General features: G+C 48.3%; 1 protein-coding gene across 15 annotated transcripts in view; it reads left to right on the top strand.

Annotated features, from left to right (window-relative positions):
• The window catches only part of C19H8orf48 (chromosome 19 C8orf48 homolog), a 115,399-nt gene that overhangs the window by 38,962 nt on the left and 54,818 nt on the right, over positions 1-21,619 (top strand). The window contains exon 7 of one of the 15 annotated variants that reach the window (XM_064159320.1): positions 4,940-5,222. The exons of the other annotated variants lie outside the window; for them this stretch is intronic. Within the exon in view, the coding sequence (XP_064015390.1) occupies positions 4,940-5,083 (144 nt within the window). The 3' untranslated portion in view covers positions 5,084-5,222. Of the gene's footprint in view, positions 1-4,939; positions 5,223-21,619 lie in introns of those variants that run through there. 15 annotated transcript variants of the gene reach the window in all.

Below are 21,619 nucleotides of genomic sequence, written 5' to 3'. Positions count from 1 at the left end.
TTCACCTGGCCACAGAGTGACTGTCCTTGCTTCTTTCAGCCTGCAGAGAAAGGAGCCAACTCTGGCACTTAAAGGCTGAGACAGTGAAAATGTTGATTCTTGGCAACCTAGAGAAGGTCACACAGGAACACGTCCAAAGAGGTTTTGAATGTCTTCAGAGATGGAGACTCTACCACCTCCCTAGGTAGCCTGTTCCAGTTGCCCATCACCCTTGTACTTAAAGAAGTTCCTCCTTGTGTTTAGGTGGAACTTCTTATGTTCAATTTTGTGCCTGCTACCCCTTGTCCTGTCACTGGGCACCACTGAAAAAAACCTGGTCCCATTCTCCCTACACTTACCCTGTAAGTATTGATGAGCACTGATGAGGTTCCCCCTCACTCTGCTCTTTCCCAGACTAAAAAAGCCCCAATTCTCTCAGTCTTACCTCATCAGAGAGACATTCCAGTTCCCTCAATATCTTTGTAGCCTTTTGCTGTGCCCTCTCCAGCAAATCTCTGTTCTTCTTGAACTGGGAAACAGACCCAGAACTGCAGATATGGCTTCACCAGGCAAAGTAGAGGAGCAGGAGAACCTTCCTTGACCTGCTGGCCACACTCTTCTTTATGCAGCCACATGCAGCCTTCTTGGCCACAAGGGCACATTGTTGGCTCGTGGACATCCTGTTGTCCACCAGATCTCCCAGGTCCTTTTCAACCAAGCATGCATAGGCAGAGATGCCATCCATTCCTCTCTGCATTTAGTTGAAGATATTTCCAATTTCCTTTAAAATAAAGGAAATTTGGATAAACCAAATTGGATAAACTCAATTTCCTTTGGTTTTACTTTGCAGTGATTTCTCTCTATGTCCAGCTAGGGCTGGAAGATAACAGGGCTCAGAAAGGCTCTTGCAGCTCTGGTTAACCCTTAATTCTATTTATTTTTTCATCCCCAAGTTATTTTTTTTTCTTACTGACTGAACTTTTCTGTCTTCTCCATTTCATGCAGCTTCCTTCTGCATTCCTTTTTATGCACAGCTACAGTCTTATGTCAGTGCAGAAAGCTATATATAGGGTGTCTGTATACATCCATATTTATGTAGATGCAAACGTGTGCATATGCAGGGACCTGGGAATGCAAATCTCCACCAGTTTGTATTCCAGAGAATTGTTGTGATTGGAAAAGACCTCTAAGATCATCTAGTCAAGCCATCAGCCCAACACCACCATGGCCACCAAACCATGTCCTGAAATACCTTGTTCACATGTTTCTTGAACACTTCCAGGGACAGTAGTTTTCCTCTCAGTTTTATTTCACAGAATTCCAGCGTGGTAGAGATTGGAAGAGACCTCTGGAGGGCGTCCAGTCCAACCCCCTGCTAAAGCAGGGTCACTCACAGCAGCTTGCCTAGGATCACAATGGCCAGCTGGGTTTGGAATCTCTCCGGAGAAGGAGACTCCACAACTTCTCTGAGCAACGTGCTCCAGGGCTCCAGCACCCTCACAACAAAGAAGTTTCTCCTCATCTCCAGATGGAACCTCCTGGGTTCCAGTTTGTACCAGTTGCCCCTTGTCCTGTCACTAGGTACCACTCATCCTCTTGGCCCCCACAGGTCCTTTAACTCTTGCTGTGCATGATCAGATTCCCCTCTCAGGCTGCTCTCCTCCAGGCTTAACAGACCCAGGTCTGTCAGCCTTTCCTCCTCACAGAGATGCTTCAGGCCCCTCAGCATTGTTGTAGCCCGTTAGACTAGTTCCCTGTCTCTCTTGAACTGGACCCAGCATTCCAGCTGTGGTCTCAACCAGGGCAGAGTAAAGAGAGAGGAGACCTCCCTAAACATTCTTCTTAATGCATCCCAGGATACCACAAATGTCCAGCTGTCCTGGATTTCAGTGGGACCTAGACCAAAGTATCTTATTGCTTGTGATCTCTTCACACTGAATGCTATCCAAAGTCTGTAAGATCTACCAGAAGGACCATAGTATGTTCTGACAATAGTTGAAGGGCTGGAAATAAAAAGGAACATTTCTAACTCCTTGAGAAGTTCTTCATGCTCTGCAAACTGGCCCAAAGCTTCTCTGCCAGTCTGCAGTGAAAGGTTCCTTATTCATCACTCTGAAAAGCTCTGATGTCCCAGTCAGGTTGTTGACATTTCCACTGCTGATTCTATCTTAAATGTTATCATTAGTAATGTTTCACACTTCCAGATTGTCCTTCCTCTTAGAAATTTAAATTACAGGCGGTGACAAATTAATCAGATCAGATACCACTGCAATGTAGGTTTGTGATACAGGGAAATCACTCCCAGGGTGCTGCTTTCTCCTCTTCTTCCTTCAGTGCTTGTGCCGTTGTCAAGGTGCTGCTCTCATAGAATCATAGAATCACAAACTGGGTTTGGTTGGTAGGAGCATTTAAAGGTCATCTAGTCCAACCCCCCTGCAGTCAGCAGGGACCTGCATCTAGAGCAGGTTGCTCAGAATCTCATCTAGCTTAGAATCATAGAGGGATAGAAATTTGGGGATTGGAAGAGACCTATGAGATCATTAAGTCCAACCACTTACCTGGAAGAGACCTGTGAGATCATTAAGTCCAACCACTTACCTGGAACTCACAGTCCCAGCACTACTGCTAAGCCATTACCACTAAACCGTGTACCTCAGCACCACATCCATGTCTTCTAAATACCTCCAGGGATGGTGACTCCACCACCTCCCTGGGCACCCTGTTCCAATGCATGAAATCCCTTCCTGGGAAGAAATTCATAGAATCATAGGATGTTAAGGGTTGGAAGGGACCCAAAGAGATCATAGAGTCCAACCCCGCTGCCAGAGCAGGACTATATTACCTAACACAGATCACAGAGGAACACATCCAGACAGGCCTTGAAAGTCTCCAGAGAAGGAGACTCCACAACCTCCCTGGGGAGCCTGTTCCAGTGCTCTGTGACCCTTACAGGAAAGAAGTTCCCCCTTGTGTTGAGGCAGAACCTCTTTTGCTGCAACTTGCACCCATTGCTCCTTGTCCTATCCCAGGGAGCAGTGAGCAGAGCCTGTCCCCCTGCTCCTGGCCAACCTTCAGATACTTATAAACATTTATCAAATCCCCTCAGTCTTCTCTTCTCCAGACTAAGCAGCCCCAGGTCCCTCAGCCTCTCCTCAAAAGCCATGCCCTCCAGTCCCCTCATCATCCTCATAGCCCTCCACTGGACTCTCTCCAGCAGATTCCTGTCCCTCTTAAACTGGGAAGCCCAAAACTGAGCACAGTATTCAAGATGAGGTTTCACCAGGGCAGAGTAGACGAGGAGGAGAACCTCCCTTGATCCCTTCATTGTTCCTGGTGTCCAAGCCAAACCTCTCTTGTTACAGCTCGAGGGCATTTCCCTTCTCTTTGTCATTTATCATTACATGCAAGAAGAGTTCAACCCCCACATGGCTCAGACTTCCTTTCAAGGAGTTGTAGAGGGCAATGAAGTCTCCTCTCAGCCTCCTCTTCTGAAGGCTAAACAGCCTCAGTTCTCTCAGACGTTTCTCATAAGACTTATGTTCAAGGCCCTTCACCAGCTTAGCTGCTCTTCTAAAACCTGACTTGGAACAGTTCCAGGGATGGGGCATCTCCTGCCTCTCTGGGCAACCTGTTCCAGTGTCTCACCACCACATTATGTAGAAATATAGAACTAAGTCCCTTGTGTTGAGCAGTTCACCCTTTCACCTTGGCAGGACAGGGAAGGACTGTGGCTTTCCTTAGGTAGAGCTGAGCAGGCATGCATTAACAAAAGGAAAATTTATCATGAAGAACAAAATTTCCCATCAAAGCCAGGCCATCAAACGCTGCTTTATTTGGGAACTTCAGAAATATTGACTGCAGGGGAAGAGCAAAATTTACAGCCAAGCATCATAAAATGAAATCACATTATGCAAAACCAAGTTTCAGCGCTCGTGTGGTGTTCCTCTTCTCTTCAGTCCTAACCAGAAGGTTTGCTTTTATTAGGAGAGATAAAATCTCCTTAAAAGAATCAGTTAACAGCACATAGCAGAAAAGTGCCTTTACCCTCGTGCTGCTTCATTGATCACTGTCACTGATTTTAATTGATCATAAACCAGGGGATGAGTCTGGAGATTTCCAGGCTTCCTTGGTGAGAATTATCAGCCTGTTCCACTGGGGTTGTGCAGAGAATCACAGAATCCTTTTGGAAAAGACCTCTAGGATCATCCAGTCTGACCATTCTCTAATTCTGCCAAGGCTGGTGCTAGACCATGTCCCTCAGCACCACATCTCTGTGGCTTTTAAACACCTCCAGGGATGGGGATTCAACCACCTCCCTGGGAAGCCTGCTCTGGTGGTTAAGAACCCTTTCAGTGAACCGAGTTTCTTCTAATGTCCAAACCAAACCTCCCCTGGGGCAAGTTGAGGCCATTTCCTCTTGTTCTGTCACTTGTTACTAGGGAGAAGAATCCAACCCCCACCTGGTTCCAACCTCCTGTCAGGGAATTGTAGAGAGGAGGAGGAACTTCTTTAATTTAAAGAGTGATGAAGCAGGCTGCCCAGAGAGGTGGTGGAGTCCTCATCTTTGGAGACATTCTGAACTCACTTGGATGTGTTCCTGTGTGACCTTCTCTAGGTGAACCTGCCTTGGCAGGGAGATTGGCTGGATTATCTTCAGAAGTCCCTTCCAACCCCTATCAACTCTGATTCTTACCCTGGTAGCTGAAGGGCTGAAGGTGCTTCTCCCTCTTTTCCACTTTTCTTTCTGGTCTGGCACTCGTGTCTTTCATCTCTTTCAGTCTGAGTGCATCTGCAGTGCTGGTGCTGCTGATAACCACCTCACTTGGTGTCAGTGCTAAGCCAGCTAACTGCAGCCCTGGCCAACTTGATTTAATTTCTTCCTTTGCTGCAGAGCTTCTGCAAACGAAACCTCTCCTGAAGTGTTCATTAACTGAATGTTTCTCATTTTCTGGATTCTCAGTTTCAGGAGATATCTGATCTGCAGCAGCTCTGTGCACTTCAAGCTGCAGCTGGACCTGACTTCTCAGCATTTAAAGCACCATATAATGCTAAGCACTCCACAGAAAGAAGCCTCTCATCTTCTAAATTAGATATCCTGAATTAATGAATATTTTTACAACTTTATAATCATTTCAGCAACTTTATAATCATTTTTTCACCAACCACTCTAGATAAAATGGAAGTGTTGGGACAATAACTTCATGAAACTGTATTAATGATGTGCAGCTGAGAGAAGCCAGGAATAAATTAATCGTGTGTGCTCAGAGTCTGAATTGGGTGAAGCAGAATCATGAAGTCTTAGAATGGTTTTGAGGGGAAAGGATCTTTAAAGGTGGAAGGATCTTGTTCTGTAGTACAGCATTCCATCAGTGAGCTGCTTAGCTGCTTGGGCCAAGAAGGCAATTGGTATCCTGGGGTGCCTGAAGAAGGAGTGTGGCCAGCAGGTGCAGGAGGTTCTTCTCCCCCTCTCCTCTGCCCTGCTGAGACCAACATCTGGAGTATTATGTCTGGTTCTGGGCTCCAAGAGAGGCAGGAATATACTAGAGAGTGTCCAATGGAGACTATGAGGATGATGAAGGGACTGAAACATCTGTCTGATGAGGGAAGGCTGAGAGACCTGGGGCTGCTTAGTCTGGAGAAGACAAGACTGAGAGGAGGTCTTAGCAACGTTTACAAGTATCTGAAGGGTGGGTGTTGGTAAGAAGGTGTTCTGTGATAGGACAAAGGGCAAGGGATACAAACAGGAACCCAGGAAGTTCCATCTGAACAGGAGAAGAAACTTCTTTGTTGTGAAGTTGCTGTAGCCCTGGAACAGCCTGTCCAGAAAGGTTCTGGAGTCTCCTTCTCTAGAGGCTTTCCAGACCTATCTTGGTGCATTGCTGTGTGACCTGCCCTAGGTGATCCTGCTTTGGCAGGAGGGTTGGACTTAATGATCTCCAGAGGCTCCTTCCAACCCCTACCATTCTATGGTTCATCAGAAATGGCAGCACACCCACACAGCATGAAGAAAACAAATCACAGAATGAGATATTGACTCTGAGCTGCTCATTAACTGAGAATCACCCACCCTCTGCTCTGCTCCGAGTGAGGCAGGAGTCCTGCAGCATAAGCCTGGGATGGGAGGTGGCAGGATACAGCAGGGCACAAGAAATTCAAGTTGGAATTGCACAGGTGGCCTGAATTTTGGGGTTTCTTAACTTCAGAATATTTGACTGAAGTGCTTTAATCTTCTTTTCACTTGGGATATTGTGGATAATATATATATAAATGTTGTTTTTAAATAAACCTGGTCTGCCTCCAAGTCATGTCAGCCTTACACTGCCTGCTGTCACCATCGCTGAAGGAGAAGCAGCTGGTGTGCTAAAAGGAGTTATGGACTTTGAAATCCTGCAGGGTTAGGAACTGAGTGGTTAGAGGCAGGTATTTACACAAATGTCATCTCTGGGGGCCTGCTGGATTCCTCCCACTTGTTTCCCCACTCTGTTTTATGGAGCAAAGTGTAAACATTTGCTTCGAGGTGTTTCGTGGCTCTTGCCTGTGAGTGATCCTAACAGGAGCTTGATGGGGTCTCATGGTTGTGGTTTCTCAGTGGTTTCTCTTATTGATATTCTCCCTTCATTAATAGAAAGTTGGGCCTCATGCTCAGGTGGCCAAACAGGCCAACAGCATCCTGGCCTGGATCAGGAATAGTGTGACCAGCAGGAGCAGGGAAGTGATTGTGCCCCTATAGGATGCACTGGGGAGGCTGCAACTTGAATTCCAGGTTCAGTTTTGGGCCCCTTACTACAGAAAAGACATTGAGGGGCTGGAGTGGGTCTAGAGAAGGGCAACAAGGTTGGTGAAGGATCTGGAGAACAGGAATGGTGAGAAGCGGCTAGGGGAATTGGGCTTGTTCAGCCTGGAGAAAAGGAGGCTGACAGGAGGCCTGGCTCTGCAATTCCCTGAAAGGAGGTTGGAGCCAGGTGGGAGTCAGTCTCTTCTCCCTAGTATCAGGTGATGGAAGGAGATGAAATGTCCTGAAATTGTGTCAGGAGATGTTTACTGTGGATATTAGGAACAGTTTCTTTGCTGCAAGAGTGGTCAGGCATTGGAACAGGCTGTCTGGGGAGGTGGTGGAGTCAGCATCCCTGGTGGTGTGACAGAAATATGTGGACATGACACCCTGGGACATGATTTAGTGGCCGTGGTGGCGTCAGGTTGATGGCTGGACTTGATTATCTCAGAGGGCTTTTCCAACTGAAACTATTCAATGATTCTCTGATTGCCAGCTGCAAGCTCAGTGTGGGATCTGAGAGGCAAGCTGAGCTCTGCTGCCTCAAGCCTTACCAGGCACAGCTCTGCTGCTGTGATCAAAAGTTAGTTCACTTCTCTGTTCACTGCCTTTGGGCCAGGACAGAATCCAGCTCCCACTCCCATAGCTGCAGAGGCTCTGCCACGCCAGATAAAGACAAAAGAGCCCCAGATGGGTGAGAATTATTAAGGTGAGCAGGTGCATGTTTGACTACAGATCTAGTAAAGGAGAACTTGTGGGTTGTTCTCATTTCCTTTGCAACAGATGACATTTTAAGGCATCTCTAATTAAGGGAATTGTAATCTTACAGTAATTCAGTTTGATTTATTCACAGCTATACAGAGTGTGAATGAAAACTGATTAGTGTCTTCTGATCTTGACACAAAGAAAGGGCAACATCACAGGATCACAGATTGGTAAGGGTTGGAAGGGACCTCTAGAGATCATCAAACCCACTCCCCCCCTGCCAAGGCAGGTTCACCTAGAGAAGGTCACACAAGAACACATCTGGGAGGAGTTTAAATGTTTCCAGAAATGCAGACTCCACCACCTCTCTGAGCAGCCTGCTCTAGGACTCTACATCACTCTAAAATTAAAGAAGCTCCTCCTCATGTTTATGTTCCACTTTGTGCCCATTACCCCATGTACAGGAAGGCTGTGGAGGGACTGTTGACAAGGTCTTGTAGTGACAGGATGAGGGATAATGGGTTTAAACTGGCAGAGGAGAGATTCAAACTAGATGTTAGGAAGAAATTCTTTACAGTGAGGGTGGTGAGACACTGGCACAGGTTGCCCAGAGAGGTTGTGGCTGCTCCCTCCCTGAAGGTGTTCAAGGCCAGGTTGGATGAGGCCTTGAGCAACCTGTTCTAGTGGGAGGTGCCTATGGCAGGGGGGTTGAAACTGAATGATCTTTGAGGTCCCTTCCAACCTAATCCATTCTATGATTCTGTGATTCTATGTTCTGTCACTGGGAAGCACAAAAACAAACCCTGGTCTCATCCTTCTGACACCTACCCTTTAAGCATTGATCATCACTCATGAGATCCCCCCTCACTCTGCTCTCTTCCAGGCTAAAAAGCCCAAATTCTCTCAGTCTTTCCTCATCAGAGAGATGTTCCAGTCCTGTCAATGTCTTTGCAGCCCTTTTTCTGTAGCCTCTTCAGCAAGTCCCTGATCTTCTTGAACTGGGGAGCCCAGAACTGGACCCAGCACTCCAGATGTAGCCTCATTAGGGCAGAGTAGAGGGGCAGCAGAACTTCCCTTGACCAGCTGGCCACACAACATGTTTAACTCCTTGAGAAAAAAACAGAAGGTAGACCAGTGTAGTGCAGCACAAAAATCAATGACTTGTGGTTTAGTTTTTTTAATGAATCTCTCATTTCATACTGGATGATCCCTGGTCAAAGAGCTCCCTCAGGGTTGCTGCTGGCAGTGGAATGTAGGTTGATCAGCAGCAGGAAGAGCCGGGAGGAGTGTTTTGCACAGCAGACAGCACTGTCTGTCTATCTAAACTGAATATGAGTTTGAACTGGCCAAGGGCTTTAGGAGATTCTGTCAGTGAGACAGTTCTAAATGGGGGACCTATGCAGAAATCCACTGAAGGAAATAGGACTACAAATAGAGAATGGTTGGACTAAGCCCAGGGGTTTGTAAGACTGGTGAGAGATCTGAATCCTGCACTCCAGTTTGACCTGTACTTTGAGTCTACAAAGAATCATAGCATCATGGAATGGTTTGGATGGGAAGTGACATTTAAGGCTTATGCAAGGACATCTGCAGCTAGAGCAGATTACTCAGAGCCACAAACAACCTGACCTGAAACAGTTCCAGGGTTGTGCCATCTCCCACCTCTCTGGGCAACCCAAGACAGGCTCTCACTGCACTCAGGGTCAAACATTTCTCCCTTCTCCCCAGTTTGAATCTCTTGGAGTTCAAACCATCACCCCTTGTGCTGTCACAACAGGCTGTGCTCACAAGTCTGTCAGGCCACTTGAAGTCTTGAAAGTCCACCAGAAGGTCTCCCTGGAGCCTTCTCTTCTCCATACTGAACCAGCCCAATTCTCTCAGCCGGTCCTCACAGCAGAACTATTAAAGGCTCTTTCTACAGTGTGACAAATGGTGTGGGGTGTGTTCCAGCAGTAAATTTCCAGTTTCCTTCCACAGCAGTACCCACCATCCTGAGAAATACAGGCAGGTTCTGGTTTGGTTTAGTTTCTTTTTCATTTTTTTTCTGTTTTGTTCCCCCCCCCCCCCAAACAGTTGATCCAAAACTTCCCTGTTGCTGTTTAGATGTGGTGCTTTAATGGGTTTTTATTCCCAAGTGCTGGATGTTTTGTACCTTCTGTCTGCAGAAGCCTGGCTGTGTTTGCCTGCCTCTCACTCTGTGTATTCACAATTCTGGTTCCTCATCTTTGAGGGGAGAAAAAAATTAATTTCACACCTGTGCTGGTGGCGTTCACTTGTGAAGAGTTTTGTTGGCTCATTTGTGCATCTCTCGCTTGTTACATTTCACAGACCCCAGCATTTCTCTTCCCCTTCCCCCATTCCAGTTTTATTTTGAAGAGCTTTGTTCCTGCTGATCCACACACCAGCTGCTCCTATATTTTCTGGATGCCTGAACCCTCCACTCAAAACCTGTCAGTGTCTTTTGTGTAGCTCTTCCCTGCAGCTAGCTTGAAAGTGGGATTTGTGCACCCTGCCACTCTGTGGAGTGGGTTTTGTATTCCTTTTATTCCTAGCAGAAACCCTTATGCAGCTGTGTTTGTACTGTCAAAAAAAAAAGGAAAGAGTGGCTTTGTTGGTGTAGGTAGTCAGTAGATTTCTGATGACTGTCACTCGAGAACAGAAAAGAAGTGCAGTGACAAAGGCCACATGTCAACAAGTCACATCTCAGATTGCATTGTGTTGGAAGGGACCCTCAAAAGTCATCTTGTCCAACCCCCGTGCAGTCAGCAGGGATGTCTCTAGCTAGATCAGGCTGCTCAGGCCCACATCAAGTCTGACCTTGAATGTCTTCAGGGATGGGGTCTCAACCACATCTCTGAGCAACCTGTTCCAGTGTTTCATTGAACTCATTGTGAAGAACTTCCTCTTAATGTCTGACCTAAATCTGTGCTGCTCCAGTTTCAAACCACTGCCTCTCATCCTATCACCACAGAGCCCCACAGCCTCACTGTAGGTCCCCTTTAGATACTGAAATACAGATCTAAGGCCTCCCCAGAGCCTTCTCCAGTCTGAACAACCTCAACTCTCCCAGCCTGTCCCCACAGGGGAGGTGCTCCAGTCCTCTTATCATCTTCATGACCTCCTCTGGAGCTCATGAAGATTTTCAATATGCAGTCATCCTAGCAGAGGCATCAACAAAACATCCACACTGGACTTCTGGAGGGCAGACTTTGGCTTATTCAAGGAACTAGCTGGAAGGGTACCTTTGGAAAAGCCCATAAAAATAAAAGGGTCCAGGAAGAAGTCTTGAAGGCAGAGGAACAGGCTGTACCAGTGGGCTGAAAGCAGAGCCGCCGGGCAAGACAAGCAGCCTGGAGGGGTGAGGGACCTGTGAAGGAACTAAGGGAAGAAAAGAGGGCAGGTCACCTTTGGAAAGAAGAGGTGGTAGCTCAGGAAGAAAATAAGAATGTTGCTAGGTCATGTAGGAAGAAAATTAGAGAGGCAAAAGCCCAGTTAGAACTTAGACTGGCCACTGCTGGGAATGATGACAAGAAGTGTCAAGGACAAAAAGAGGGGCAGGGATAAACTCCACTCTTTATTGGACGAGGAGGGAATGTAGTGACTACAGATGAGGAAAAGGCAGAGGTGATTAACACCTTCTTTGCCTCAATTTTCAATAGGAAGGCAGGTTGTCCTCAGGACAGCTAGCCTCCTGAGCTGGTAGGTGGGGTCAGGGAGCAGAGCAGCCCCCTTATAATCCAGAAGGAAGTAATTAGGGACTTGTTGAGCCTCTTGGATCCTCATAAGTCTATGGGAGCAGATGGGATCCATCTTAGGGTGCTGAGAGAGCAGATGAGCTTGGCCAGCAGATGAGCTGGCCAAGCTGCTCTCCATCATTTATCAACAGTCCTGGCTCACTGGAGAGGTCCCTGAAGACTGGAAGCTGACAATGTGGTGCCCATCCACAAGAAGGGTTGGAAGGAGGAGCCAGGAAGTTACAGGCCTGTCAGCCTGACCTCAGTGCCATGCACAATAATGGAGCAGATCATTCTGAGTGCAATCACAGGGCACCTACAGGATGGCCAGGGCATCAGACACAGCCAGCATGGGTCTGCCCAGGAGGGGCAGGTCCTGCTTGACCAACTTGATCTCTTTTTATGACCAGGTGACCCACCTGGTGAACCCTACTTCTCCAGAACGCTGTTGAAATGAGAAGTGGCAGTGAGAAGTGTGATGTAAATCTGCAGAGTTCAGGGATGCAGACCCAGCACCTTGCAAGGAAAGCTCCAGCAAACAACAGTTCATGTTTTGAAAAAACTCCTGTCAGGATACTACTTCTCAGGAGGCTCTTTGCCCAACCTGCTGCTGTCATGGTTTTAAGGCAGGCTTCATCCTGACAGAGCTGCTTAAGCTGTCATTTCACATGCATAGCTCATGCCTAAGCATCTGCTGAGCACCCAAAATAAATGATCCAGACCTACACCTCTTTGAACCCAAAGAGGCAGGTTTCCTGAGCAGGTCCTTTCTCTTCATGTCACCATCAGGAAGAGGTACAAGCCTTTAAGCAGTATAAACTGCAGCTTTCTACTGCCCTCCTCAAAATGAAACCATTTGACACAGTAATTGGCATGCCCTCGTTGCCTGGAGCCTTAATACTTCTAATGATGTCCAAACAAATTAACTATTAAACAAGTTGTGAAGCAGCTCAGTGGGAAGTGACTTGTGGAAGCAGAGGATCAAAGCACAAAGCTGGAAAATGACTCCTGAAGTGCTAATAACTTCTAATAACTTTCAAAGGGAGAGAATGAGGCTGTGGAAGGAGCAGCTCTGTCATCTGATTATTTAGAGAGAAGCATGGTTGGGATGTGTAGCTGTTAGTATTTTGGCTGAAGGAAACTAGTGAAGGAAGCCTGGCACCAAGTTGAGTGGAAGTGTTGATCTGCTGGAGGGTAAGAGGCTAGAGTGATCTAGCCAGGCTGGATTCATGGGCCAAGGCCAGTGGGTTCAGTTTTGGGCCACTCATTGCAAGGACATTGAAGGTCTGGAGTGGGTCTAGAGAAGGACAACAAAGCTGGTGAAGGATCTGGAGAGCAGGTCTGGCGAGGAGCAGCTGAAGTTGTTGGAGAAAAGGAATCTGAGGGAAGACCTTGTGCCTCTCTAAGACTCCCTGAAAGGCAGCTGGAGATAGGTGAGGGTTGATCTCTTTTCCCAAGGATCAAGTTTTGATGATAGGAAATGTTTTATGATGATAGAAAATGTCTTCAAATTGTCCCAGGGGAGATTTGTATTTGACATTAGGAAAAGTGTCCTGGACCATGCTGCCCAGGGCAGGAATGGACTCTCCACCCCTGAGGGGTTGAGGGGTTTCAAAGTTGTGTAGATGTGGTGCTGAGTGACACAGTTTAGTGATGATCAGACAGTAATGGATTAATGTTTGGGCTCGATGATCCTGAATGTCTTTCCCAAGCTTAATGATTCAGTGACCCTTGTGAGAAAGCTTTGAACTAGCCTTTGTTCAAGGAAGTTCAGTGCAAAAACAGAAGAAGCAGATAGGATGGATCCTTCTGGACGTGAGCTGTGTCTGCACTAAGAGGCAGCCAAAAGTCTTCCAGCTTTCTTCCACTCCTGCTCGCCCTCGAGGCACAGCACCAGGGGAGTGAGCTGGAGGTCAGCCTTTCCAGAAAAGCAGTTGAATCAGGTCAGAGCTATCCTCAGTAACTACCTGGTTGTGAGTGAGGACTCAGTCTGACCTAAGGATCCTGAATCCTTAGTACTGTGTCCAAAAATAGAACCCATCTGGTGCCTTTCTGTCATGCAGGCTTAGAAAGTTTGTTTCTGTGCTCAGCAATTTGATACAATGCTGAAAGCACAAGAAACACAGAACCTTAATTTCTCTTCTCTTCAAAGCTGTCTCGGAATCTCCTGTGGCTTTTTCTTCCGTGCCTTTATCTCTCCTCATCTGTTTCTTGCCTTTGCTCCCTCTAGTGTTCCCGTCTAGGTGCTGGCCCTTGCTCCAGGCAAGGTGATCAAACTACTGGATTTATTCTCCTTGTGTTTTGCCTGACATGAGAATGCCATCGTCCTACTTGTCCTATCTCATTGCTCTCTGCAACGTGGTCTCTTCTCCCTAGTATCAGGTGAGAGGAAATGGCCTGAAATTGTGCCAGAGGAGATTTAGCTTGGAGATTAGGAACAATTTTTTTCCTGCAGGAGTGGTCAGGCATTGGAACAGGCTGCCAGGGAGGTGGTGGAATCCCCATCCCTGGGGATGTTCAAGAAATGTGTGGGCATGGCACTTCGGGACGTGCTTTAGTGGCCATGGTGGTGTTGGGTTGAAGGTTGGACTCTGACCTTGGAGATCTTTTTCAACCAAAATAATTCTATGATTCTGTACCCTTCATAGGGTCTCTGTTGTGCCTCTCCAGCCTCACTTAATCTCCTTCAGCAGCACACAAGCACCAGCCTTTGGCAAACCTGGATCTCATCCTAAAATTCATTAGACTGTCAAAGAGAGACCTGGATCTTTAGGATGACTTCCAAGCCTTTCATTCAGTCTCAGTTCATGGTTTGGGGATTTTTAGTACAACCTTTAGAGATCTCTTTTGAATTCAGGGAGCTGAGAAGTCTGGAACAGTGCAGGATGTGACCCTTGGGATTAGAGCCACGAGTTCTGGGAGCACTGCAACAACACCCATTGACCCTGGATGTTGTCCTCCTAGAGTTCAGTCCTGAGTCTTTGGTCTGCTATAGCTAGAAAAGCTTTCTTAGCCAGGACATGTCCTGCTTATTAGCTGACAATTAGGAAGCATGAAAGGGAGATGGATGAAAAGCTGGACATGAGGCAGCAAAGTGCACTTGCAGCTCCGAAGCCATCTGTCCCCTGGGCTGCATCCCCGTGAATAACCATGAGGAGAACTTCTCCTTGATGCTGGGCAGATCTGGAGCTGGGTGACTGGGGACAAGGAGTCTTCTGTGAAGTGGAAGAGTGTCCTCCACAGATGCCCATTTGCACATTCTGTGTAGGGATGTGAGCTCCAAGAGACAAGAATGTCTTCCACAACTTCCCAGGAACGTGTGAGCGGGTGGGTGACAGCTGAACAGAATCTGTGGGGAGCTGCAGATCTGCTGCTTGCCACCTTCCTCCACTCGCCCTTCCACCAAGTGACTTCCTGACATCTCTTTCAGGGGGGTTGCCTTTTTGTCACTCAGCACGAGGCTGCAGCACAGCTCATCACCTTCTCTTACACGTGATGGGGCTGTCTGGAGTCAGCCTCAACACAATGGAGACCTGCTTGTAGTGAGATTGAGCTCAGCAAGATTAGAGAATCATAAAATCCTAGACTGGTTTGGGTGAGAAAGGGTCATTTAAGGCTCATCTAGACCACCTGCCCTGCAGTCAACAGGGACATCTGCAAATAGAGCAGGTTGTTCAAAGCCCAAAACAACCTGACCTGCAACGGTTCCAGGGATGGGGCAGCCACCACCTCTCAGAGCAACCTGTGTCAGGGTCTCATCACCCTCGGGCAGATATTTCTCCCTTCTCTCCAGTCTCAGTCTCCCTCTTAGAGTTCAAACCATCACCCCTTGTCCTGTCCCAACAGACCCTGCTCACAAGTCTGTCCTCAGATTTCTTCTGTCCCCCTGAAGTTCTGAAAGGTCACCAGAAGGTATCCCTGGAGCCTTCTCCAGGCTGAACAACTCCAACTGTCTCAGCCTGGCCTCACAGCAGAAGGCTTTCAGCCCTCCCATCATTACTGTGGCCTCCTCTGGCCCTGCTCCAGCAGGTCCCTGTCTCTGCTGTGCTGAGGATTCCAGAGCTGGCCCCAGCACTGCAGGTGGGGTCTCAGCTGAGAGGAGCAGAGGGGCAGGATCCCCTCCCTCCACCTGCTGTCCACACTGCTGGGGATCAGCCCAGGATAGGGATGGGTCTGGGCAGGGATTGCACAGGGTCAGCCAATGACCATCTTTTCATCCACCAGCACTCCAAGTCCTCCGTAGGGCTGCTCTCCAGCCCTTCATCTCCAGCCTGAATTGACATGAAGGTTTGTCCAAACCCAAGTGTAGGACCTTGCACTTGATCTTGTTGACCCTCAGGGGGTCACTTTCAGAGGGATACGGAGCAAGTGATACAACATCCCACCTAGACCAGAATGTCTATTCTGCAGGGATACTTTGACCTGTTGCTTCCACCTCAGTGGAGCAGCATTTCTGGGTGGCAGACACTTCCTCACACACATTGAAAACTAGAAAACCAACGCTTTTTTGGGAAGCCCAAAATACGACTGCAGAGCATATGGCAGCCCAGAGAGGAGCCAGCTTGCCACATCCACTTCTGTCTGTCCTCCTGGGCTGTGTTGAAGGTGTTGCTTGGGGATTTTTAGTGTAGAAATGGAGTTGGTGTGGGGCAGGGCAAGTATTTGATGCCTTTTAATCTGTGAAGATGAAAGCAGGTATTCTGTTAACTCCTTAGAGACTGGGTTGCAGGAGTACCCTGGGAGTAACGGGAAGGGATGTGGTGATCCATAGTGAGATTCGATTCCTGATTACCTGTGTCAGATATTAGTCAAGGGTTGAAGCTGGGCCATCCACTGAGTGCCAGAGGTTCCCTTTGAACCCCTCTGCTTCCTAAAGGGAAGAGAAAGGAAAGAAGGGAGAGATTCTGTTGGGGGGGGGAGGGTAAGAAACTAAGCCAGCTGGGATGGTGAGAAGAACAATCCCATGAAATAGAGACAGACACAAACCAAGATAGAACCCAACCCCTGGTGGCAATGAGGTTACCACTGGCACCACTGATGCTGGGGGCAGGCACTGGGCAAGTCCCAGTGGCAGATAGGAACCAGAACTCTTCCCATCAGCTTCTCCCTGCTAGAAGCAGCCCCTGGCTGTGCAAACCTGCCCTGAACTTCAGAAAGTGCCTCACTGAGCAGAGCCTGAGCTGGAAAGTCCCATCCTGACCAGCATCAGTGCTGGCCCAGCGCACACCAGGATGGTATCTGAGACCTGGGGTTCTGAGACATGTATCAGTTGCATGATATTGGTGAAGACATCATTTGCCTTTTCAATGAACACTCTTTTAGCAGAAGAGTGGCTGTGGGATATTTTGGGCCTTTTAGAGGCTGTTCTGGAAAAGCACAGTCCAGATTGCAGGGAGGACAATGTCTGTCCCAGCCCTGATTGTGCAGCCTGTGTGGGTTTGCAGCTGAAGCGAAACAGCCATCCATCATTTTGCTGAGAATAGTTGGTGACCTCTCTGCTTCCCAACAGCTGCCTTCCAAAAAGAAGCACGTGGTGGAATGGCACCTGCTGAAGCCTGGGATGGCAGTCCTCAGCCAGAGATGCCTCATTATCTGGTCAGCTGAAATACATATTTTCCCCTGCCTGCTGCACCCTGGAAGAGCTCTGCTCAAACAAGGGGCTCCCAGAGTTCTCCCAGCATTTTGGTGCTGCCAACAACCTGCCATTATGGAGAGATGATTGCAGGATCCTGGTGGAGGGAAGCAAGGGCAGGAAAAGTGCAGCTCCTTTTGTTCCACCCCAAATGATGCCAATCACTGGCCACGTTAATGATAGCTTCATTAAAAGCTGCCAATGGGAATTCAGGCTCTGCACAGCCTGTGTGCTCCTGGAGGGCTGCTATCAGGGGCACCACGGGGGGGCTGACACAAATTGCTGTGCTGCCAGCACAGCTGTCCTGCCAGCACAGCTGTCCTGCCTCATTTCTCCTGGTGTGAAGTTCAAATTCAGGATTTTAACAAATACCAAAGCAGGGATATCAGGAACACGGGCTGCCGAGCTTCTGGCTTCCTAGTAAGTCCCAGCTGTTCTAAAGGTGTAGCATGGCTTGATGGACAGCCTGAAGAACATCTTAATGAGATCAGCCTGCTCCAACAACTGGCTGAGGGCTTTGCAGCTTGAGTATGGTAGGAGATGTTCATCCACCTCAGAAGAGGATGGTGTTGGGCACAGAGTTGAAGATAACATTGCAGTGCATCCATAGTTGGGCAGAATGGTACTTCTGGGGAGCTGAGGGGTGAAAAGCTGGACATGGACTGGCAACGTGTGCTCACAGCCCAGACCCACCTCTGTCCTGAACTGATCCCTAGGAGAGAGAGGAGATCCTGCCCCTCCATTCCACTCTGCTGAGACCCAACTTCCAGTGCTGGGGCCAGCTCTGGAGTCCTCAGCAAGGCAGAGGCATGGACCTGTCCTAGCAGGGCCAGAGAAGGCTACAGCAAAGCTGGAAGGGCCTCTGCTGTAAAGCCAGGCTGAGAGTTGGGCTCGTTCAGTCTGAAGAAGAGAAATGGCCTGAAATTGTGCCAGAGCAGGTTTAGATTGGAGATTTGCTGCAAGAGTGGTCAGGCACTGAATGTGGTGGAGTCAGCCCAGGGAGGTGGTGGAGTCAGCATCCCTGGAGGTGTTCAAGAAACCTGTGGACAAGGCACTTCACAACATGGTTTAATGGCCATGGTGGTGTTAGACTGAGGGTTGGACTCAATGTTCTTAGAGGTCTTTTCCAACTGAACAGTTCTGTGATTCTATGGCCTACCAGCTCTTCACAGAGAAAGGAAAATCAGACACCTTTAAAATGGTGGGTTTTTTCTTCTTTAAACAGAAGAAAGTAGCTATCAGAGGAATTTTGCTTCATTTTGCTGCATGTCAACTTTATTAGATCACAGAGAAGCAGTAGAAGCTTTAATGATTTGTAGCTCAGGCCAAAGCTCAACGAGTCATGACTCAGAAGACCTCTGGGAAGGGTAAAAGCCAGTGAGTGGGGAGGGACAGGTTACTTACACTGAAGATCCAGTCATGGAATTCGCAGAACTTGTGTCTTCCACCTGCAGGCCAGCTGAGCACAGTGTTCTCCTTCTTGTACAGAGTTTTGTTGTTGCTGTTGCCCATTAATCACAGGGTCTGGTCTCCAGAGGGGCTGAGCACTGCTCGCTGGAGTTGCTTGAAATTCTGCATGCTGACAGTTCACGAGATCAATACTTTGCTCTCCAGAGCCTTTCAGCCTGATCCCAGATAAAAAGCACTTTTCTTAGTCATGCATTAACAAGTTACTCCTCAGTGGAAGGGGAGAGGAGGGAGAGGTTTAAGCTTGTGGAAGGTGTTCCAAAGGTCCTAAGTAAAACAAATAATTCCAGTGAGCCTGGTTGCAAACTGGCCATTAGCAGGATTATGTCTTTATATCCACAGAGCAAACGAGTGGAACAGAAAGCAGCAGAGGCAGAAGAATCACTCCCTGAACTGCTTTAGATGTTAGCAGCAGCACGACACAAACAGTGCAGACACATCAAGAAGCAAGTTAAAAGCTTTTTTGGTTCCTCCTCAGGCACTTTGTTGTAGAGGAAACCAGGGTGGGATCAAAATGGGCCTTTCATACAGAGCTTGTTTACTCTAGCAGCACAAAGCAGGAGCCCGGTTTCATAGCATGAGCTGACTGGAACATTGTCATTTTCACCTGTTCCCTTTCATCTGAGACAGATATGTCATCTTCTCTGGCTCTGCAGAGCAGTTTTGCAGTCAGAGAGGCTTTCTGCTGGTGCGGCAGAGCCCCACTGCTCTGCCCAGGGATGCAGATCCCTAGTTGTCCTGCAGGACCTGACCTTGTCTCTTCAGAATCGACAGAGAAGTGCAGATCTAGTGAGCAATCTGAAAAGATCTCCTGAGTCTTCCCCTTTCTTCTACAGTCTGAAGCATGTTTGGGCTCTTTAATGTAGGCACCACTTCAGGCTGCAGCAGGTGGCTTGGAACCAGCTTAAGGGCAGGAAAACTGTGAGCAGAGACTGGGCCATTTCCATGGGATATGATCCTCAGTGGGACAGCTATAAAAGGATGTACAGATGTGTTTAAGGCATGGCAAGGGTTGAGGCTGGGCTGGATGCTAAGCAAGTGCTGGAGGCTCTCCAAGAACTGCTCCACTTCCCAAAGGGAAGAGAAGGGGAAGAAAGGAGAGATTCTGGTGGGATAGGAAAGAAACCAAACCAGCTGGGATGGCAAGAGAACAATCCTGTGAAATAGAGACAGAGAGACACAAACCAAGATGGGACCCAACCCAGTGTTCGCCATTGGCACCGCTGATGCTGAGGCACCGCTGATGCTGAGGCAGGCACTGGACAAGTCTCAGGCTGGGCTCAGTGGCAGATAGGAAATGGATTCAAGAGCTGGATTCTGTAACTGGATTCAGGAACATAGGCAGGAGCTCTGCCCATCAGCTGCTAGAAGCAGCCCCTGTCTGTGCAAACCTGCCCTGAACTTCAGAAGGTGCCTCACTGAGCAGAGCCTGAGCTGGGAAGTCCCATCCTGACCAGCATCAGTGCTGGCCCAGCTCACGCTAGGACAGGGCAGAAGAGAAGGGAAACAATGGAAGTGTCCAAGGCAGCAGGCAGCTTCCTATGCAGCTATAAGAGCAGAGGAAGAGCCCTTGGCCTCGTGAGAAATCGTACTAGAACTTCTGCCAGTGATGATACCCCCCCAAATTCCCAGTGAGGGATTTTCTGCCGATGATACTCGTGTGGTGGCAGGAGGACCATGCAGGGCAGCCTCTCAGCCTTGCAAACAGCAGTTCTCTGCCCTCTGAGAGAGACAGTCAAACGGTGGCAGATGCCAAAAGGTCAGATTTGATTGTTGGACACTTACACAGACACACTAGGAGCATCAGACTGATGCTCCTTAATCTCTGGTTTCTTCTTCACTCTTTTCTGGTTTGTGGGAAAGGCTCCTAATAGCACCAGCATCCTGCTTCTTCACAGATGGCTGCTGAGAGGAGGCACCTGGCACTCCCTGGGTCTCAGATAATATTAATTACAGCTCCAAGGGAAGCTGCTGCCTGCCAGCCTTAGCCTGGCTGCTGTTTGGATTCTGAATGGCACAGAACACGACTCTTCCTCTGCAGACACGCAGTTCTCCCTGCTGAGAGGAATTCATTGCCACTTTCCAGGTTTCCAGTTGCTCCATTAGTGTTCTTGAGGCTGGGGAAAGGGATACTCCTGCTGATTATGGCACAGGGTGAGTGAGTGTCAAGGCTTGTGGCTGATGCTTTCTTCCTAGCTTGACTTGCCTAGCTTTAGAGAAGTGTCATGAGGCTGAATGTATTGCTGTGCATATGAAAAGTGGCTTGAGATCACTGGATGAAAGGCAGCCAAGGCTGTGTTTTATGCAGAGCTGCTTTTCTTCTGGGCTTTAGAAGATCTTTGTTAGCTTTATGCAGAGCCATGATGCTAAATACTTTTGCAGGTCCTTCTCCTGTCCTCTTGTTGACAACCTTTTTCCTTTGCAGCCAGAACTTCCCTAGTGATGACCCCATGGCAGAGGGATAGGAGGGGAAACAGGGAGATTTAAGAGATCTAGCAGAGAATGAGCACAGCTCCATTCAAAGACTGGCTTCATCATGCTTGCCCCAGCACTCCTGCCCTTTCTCCACACCCTTGCTTCAGCCTTCTCTGTCTCTTTCCCCAAATGATTTCTTGTGTTTGCTGTACAGCTGCAGTTCCCTCCCCTCAATACCTCACAGCCACTCTGTGCTTATTCTCCAAGGGGAGGTTTCTGTCATCTCTTGTGGGAAGGCTTTCACTTGTCTGTAGCAGAGCACATTTACTGCTCCACCTGATGTGTTTGTGTGACTGTTTGTCTTCACTGCCTGGAGCCAGCCACCTTTCCCCTTCCCCAGCAGTGACCACTCAAGAGCTTATTCCTGTGAGTGTAAATCAAGTAAGTGCTTAACCCAGGTGGTTTTCTACTGAGATCAAAAGTCGGTTTGCCTTTCTCAGCCCTGAACAGTCACATTGTTTCTTAGACAGGAGGAAAATACAGAGTGACTCACTGATGTGCAAGACACAGCCAGAGACTTCCAAATCACAATTATGGGTTTGAGGGAAAGCTGTGTGCTTTAGAACTGTATTAATAGGCTTGAAATGATCTGGCAATTTGGTGCTTGCTTAGCTTTCCCTGGGAAATCAGATGTTGTTCACGTCTCAAGGCCAAGGCAGAGCCTTTCTGCAGCCCAGTCCTTGGCAGGAGCTCTCCCCATCAGCTTCTCCCTGCTAGAAGCAGCCCCTGGCTGTGCAAACCTGCCCTGAACTTCAAAAAGTGCCTCACTGAGCAGAGCCTGAGCTGAGAGTTCACATCCTGGCCAGAATTTGTGCTGGTCTGACTCAGACCAGGACAGGGCAGAAGAGAAGGAAA

Source organism: Pogoniulus pusillus, chromosome 19 (genome assembly GCF_015220805.1).
Source record: "Pogoniulus pusillus isolate bPogPus1 chromosome 19, bPogPus1.pri, whole genome shotgun sequence".
NCBI lineage: Eukaryota > Metazoa > Chordata > Aves > Piciformes > Lybiidae > Pogoniulus > Pogoniulus pusillus.
The sequence above is the reverse complement of the archived record's forward strand: the minus strand, read 5'-3'. Positions and strand labels throughout refer to the sequence as shown.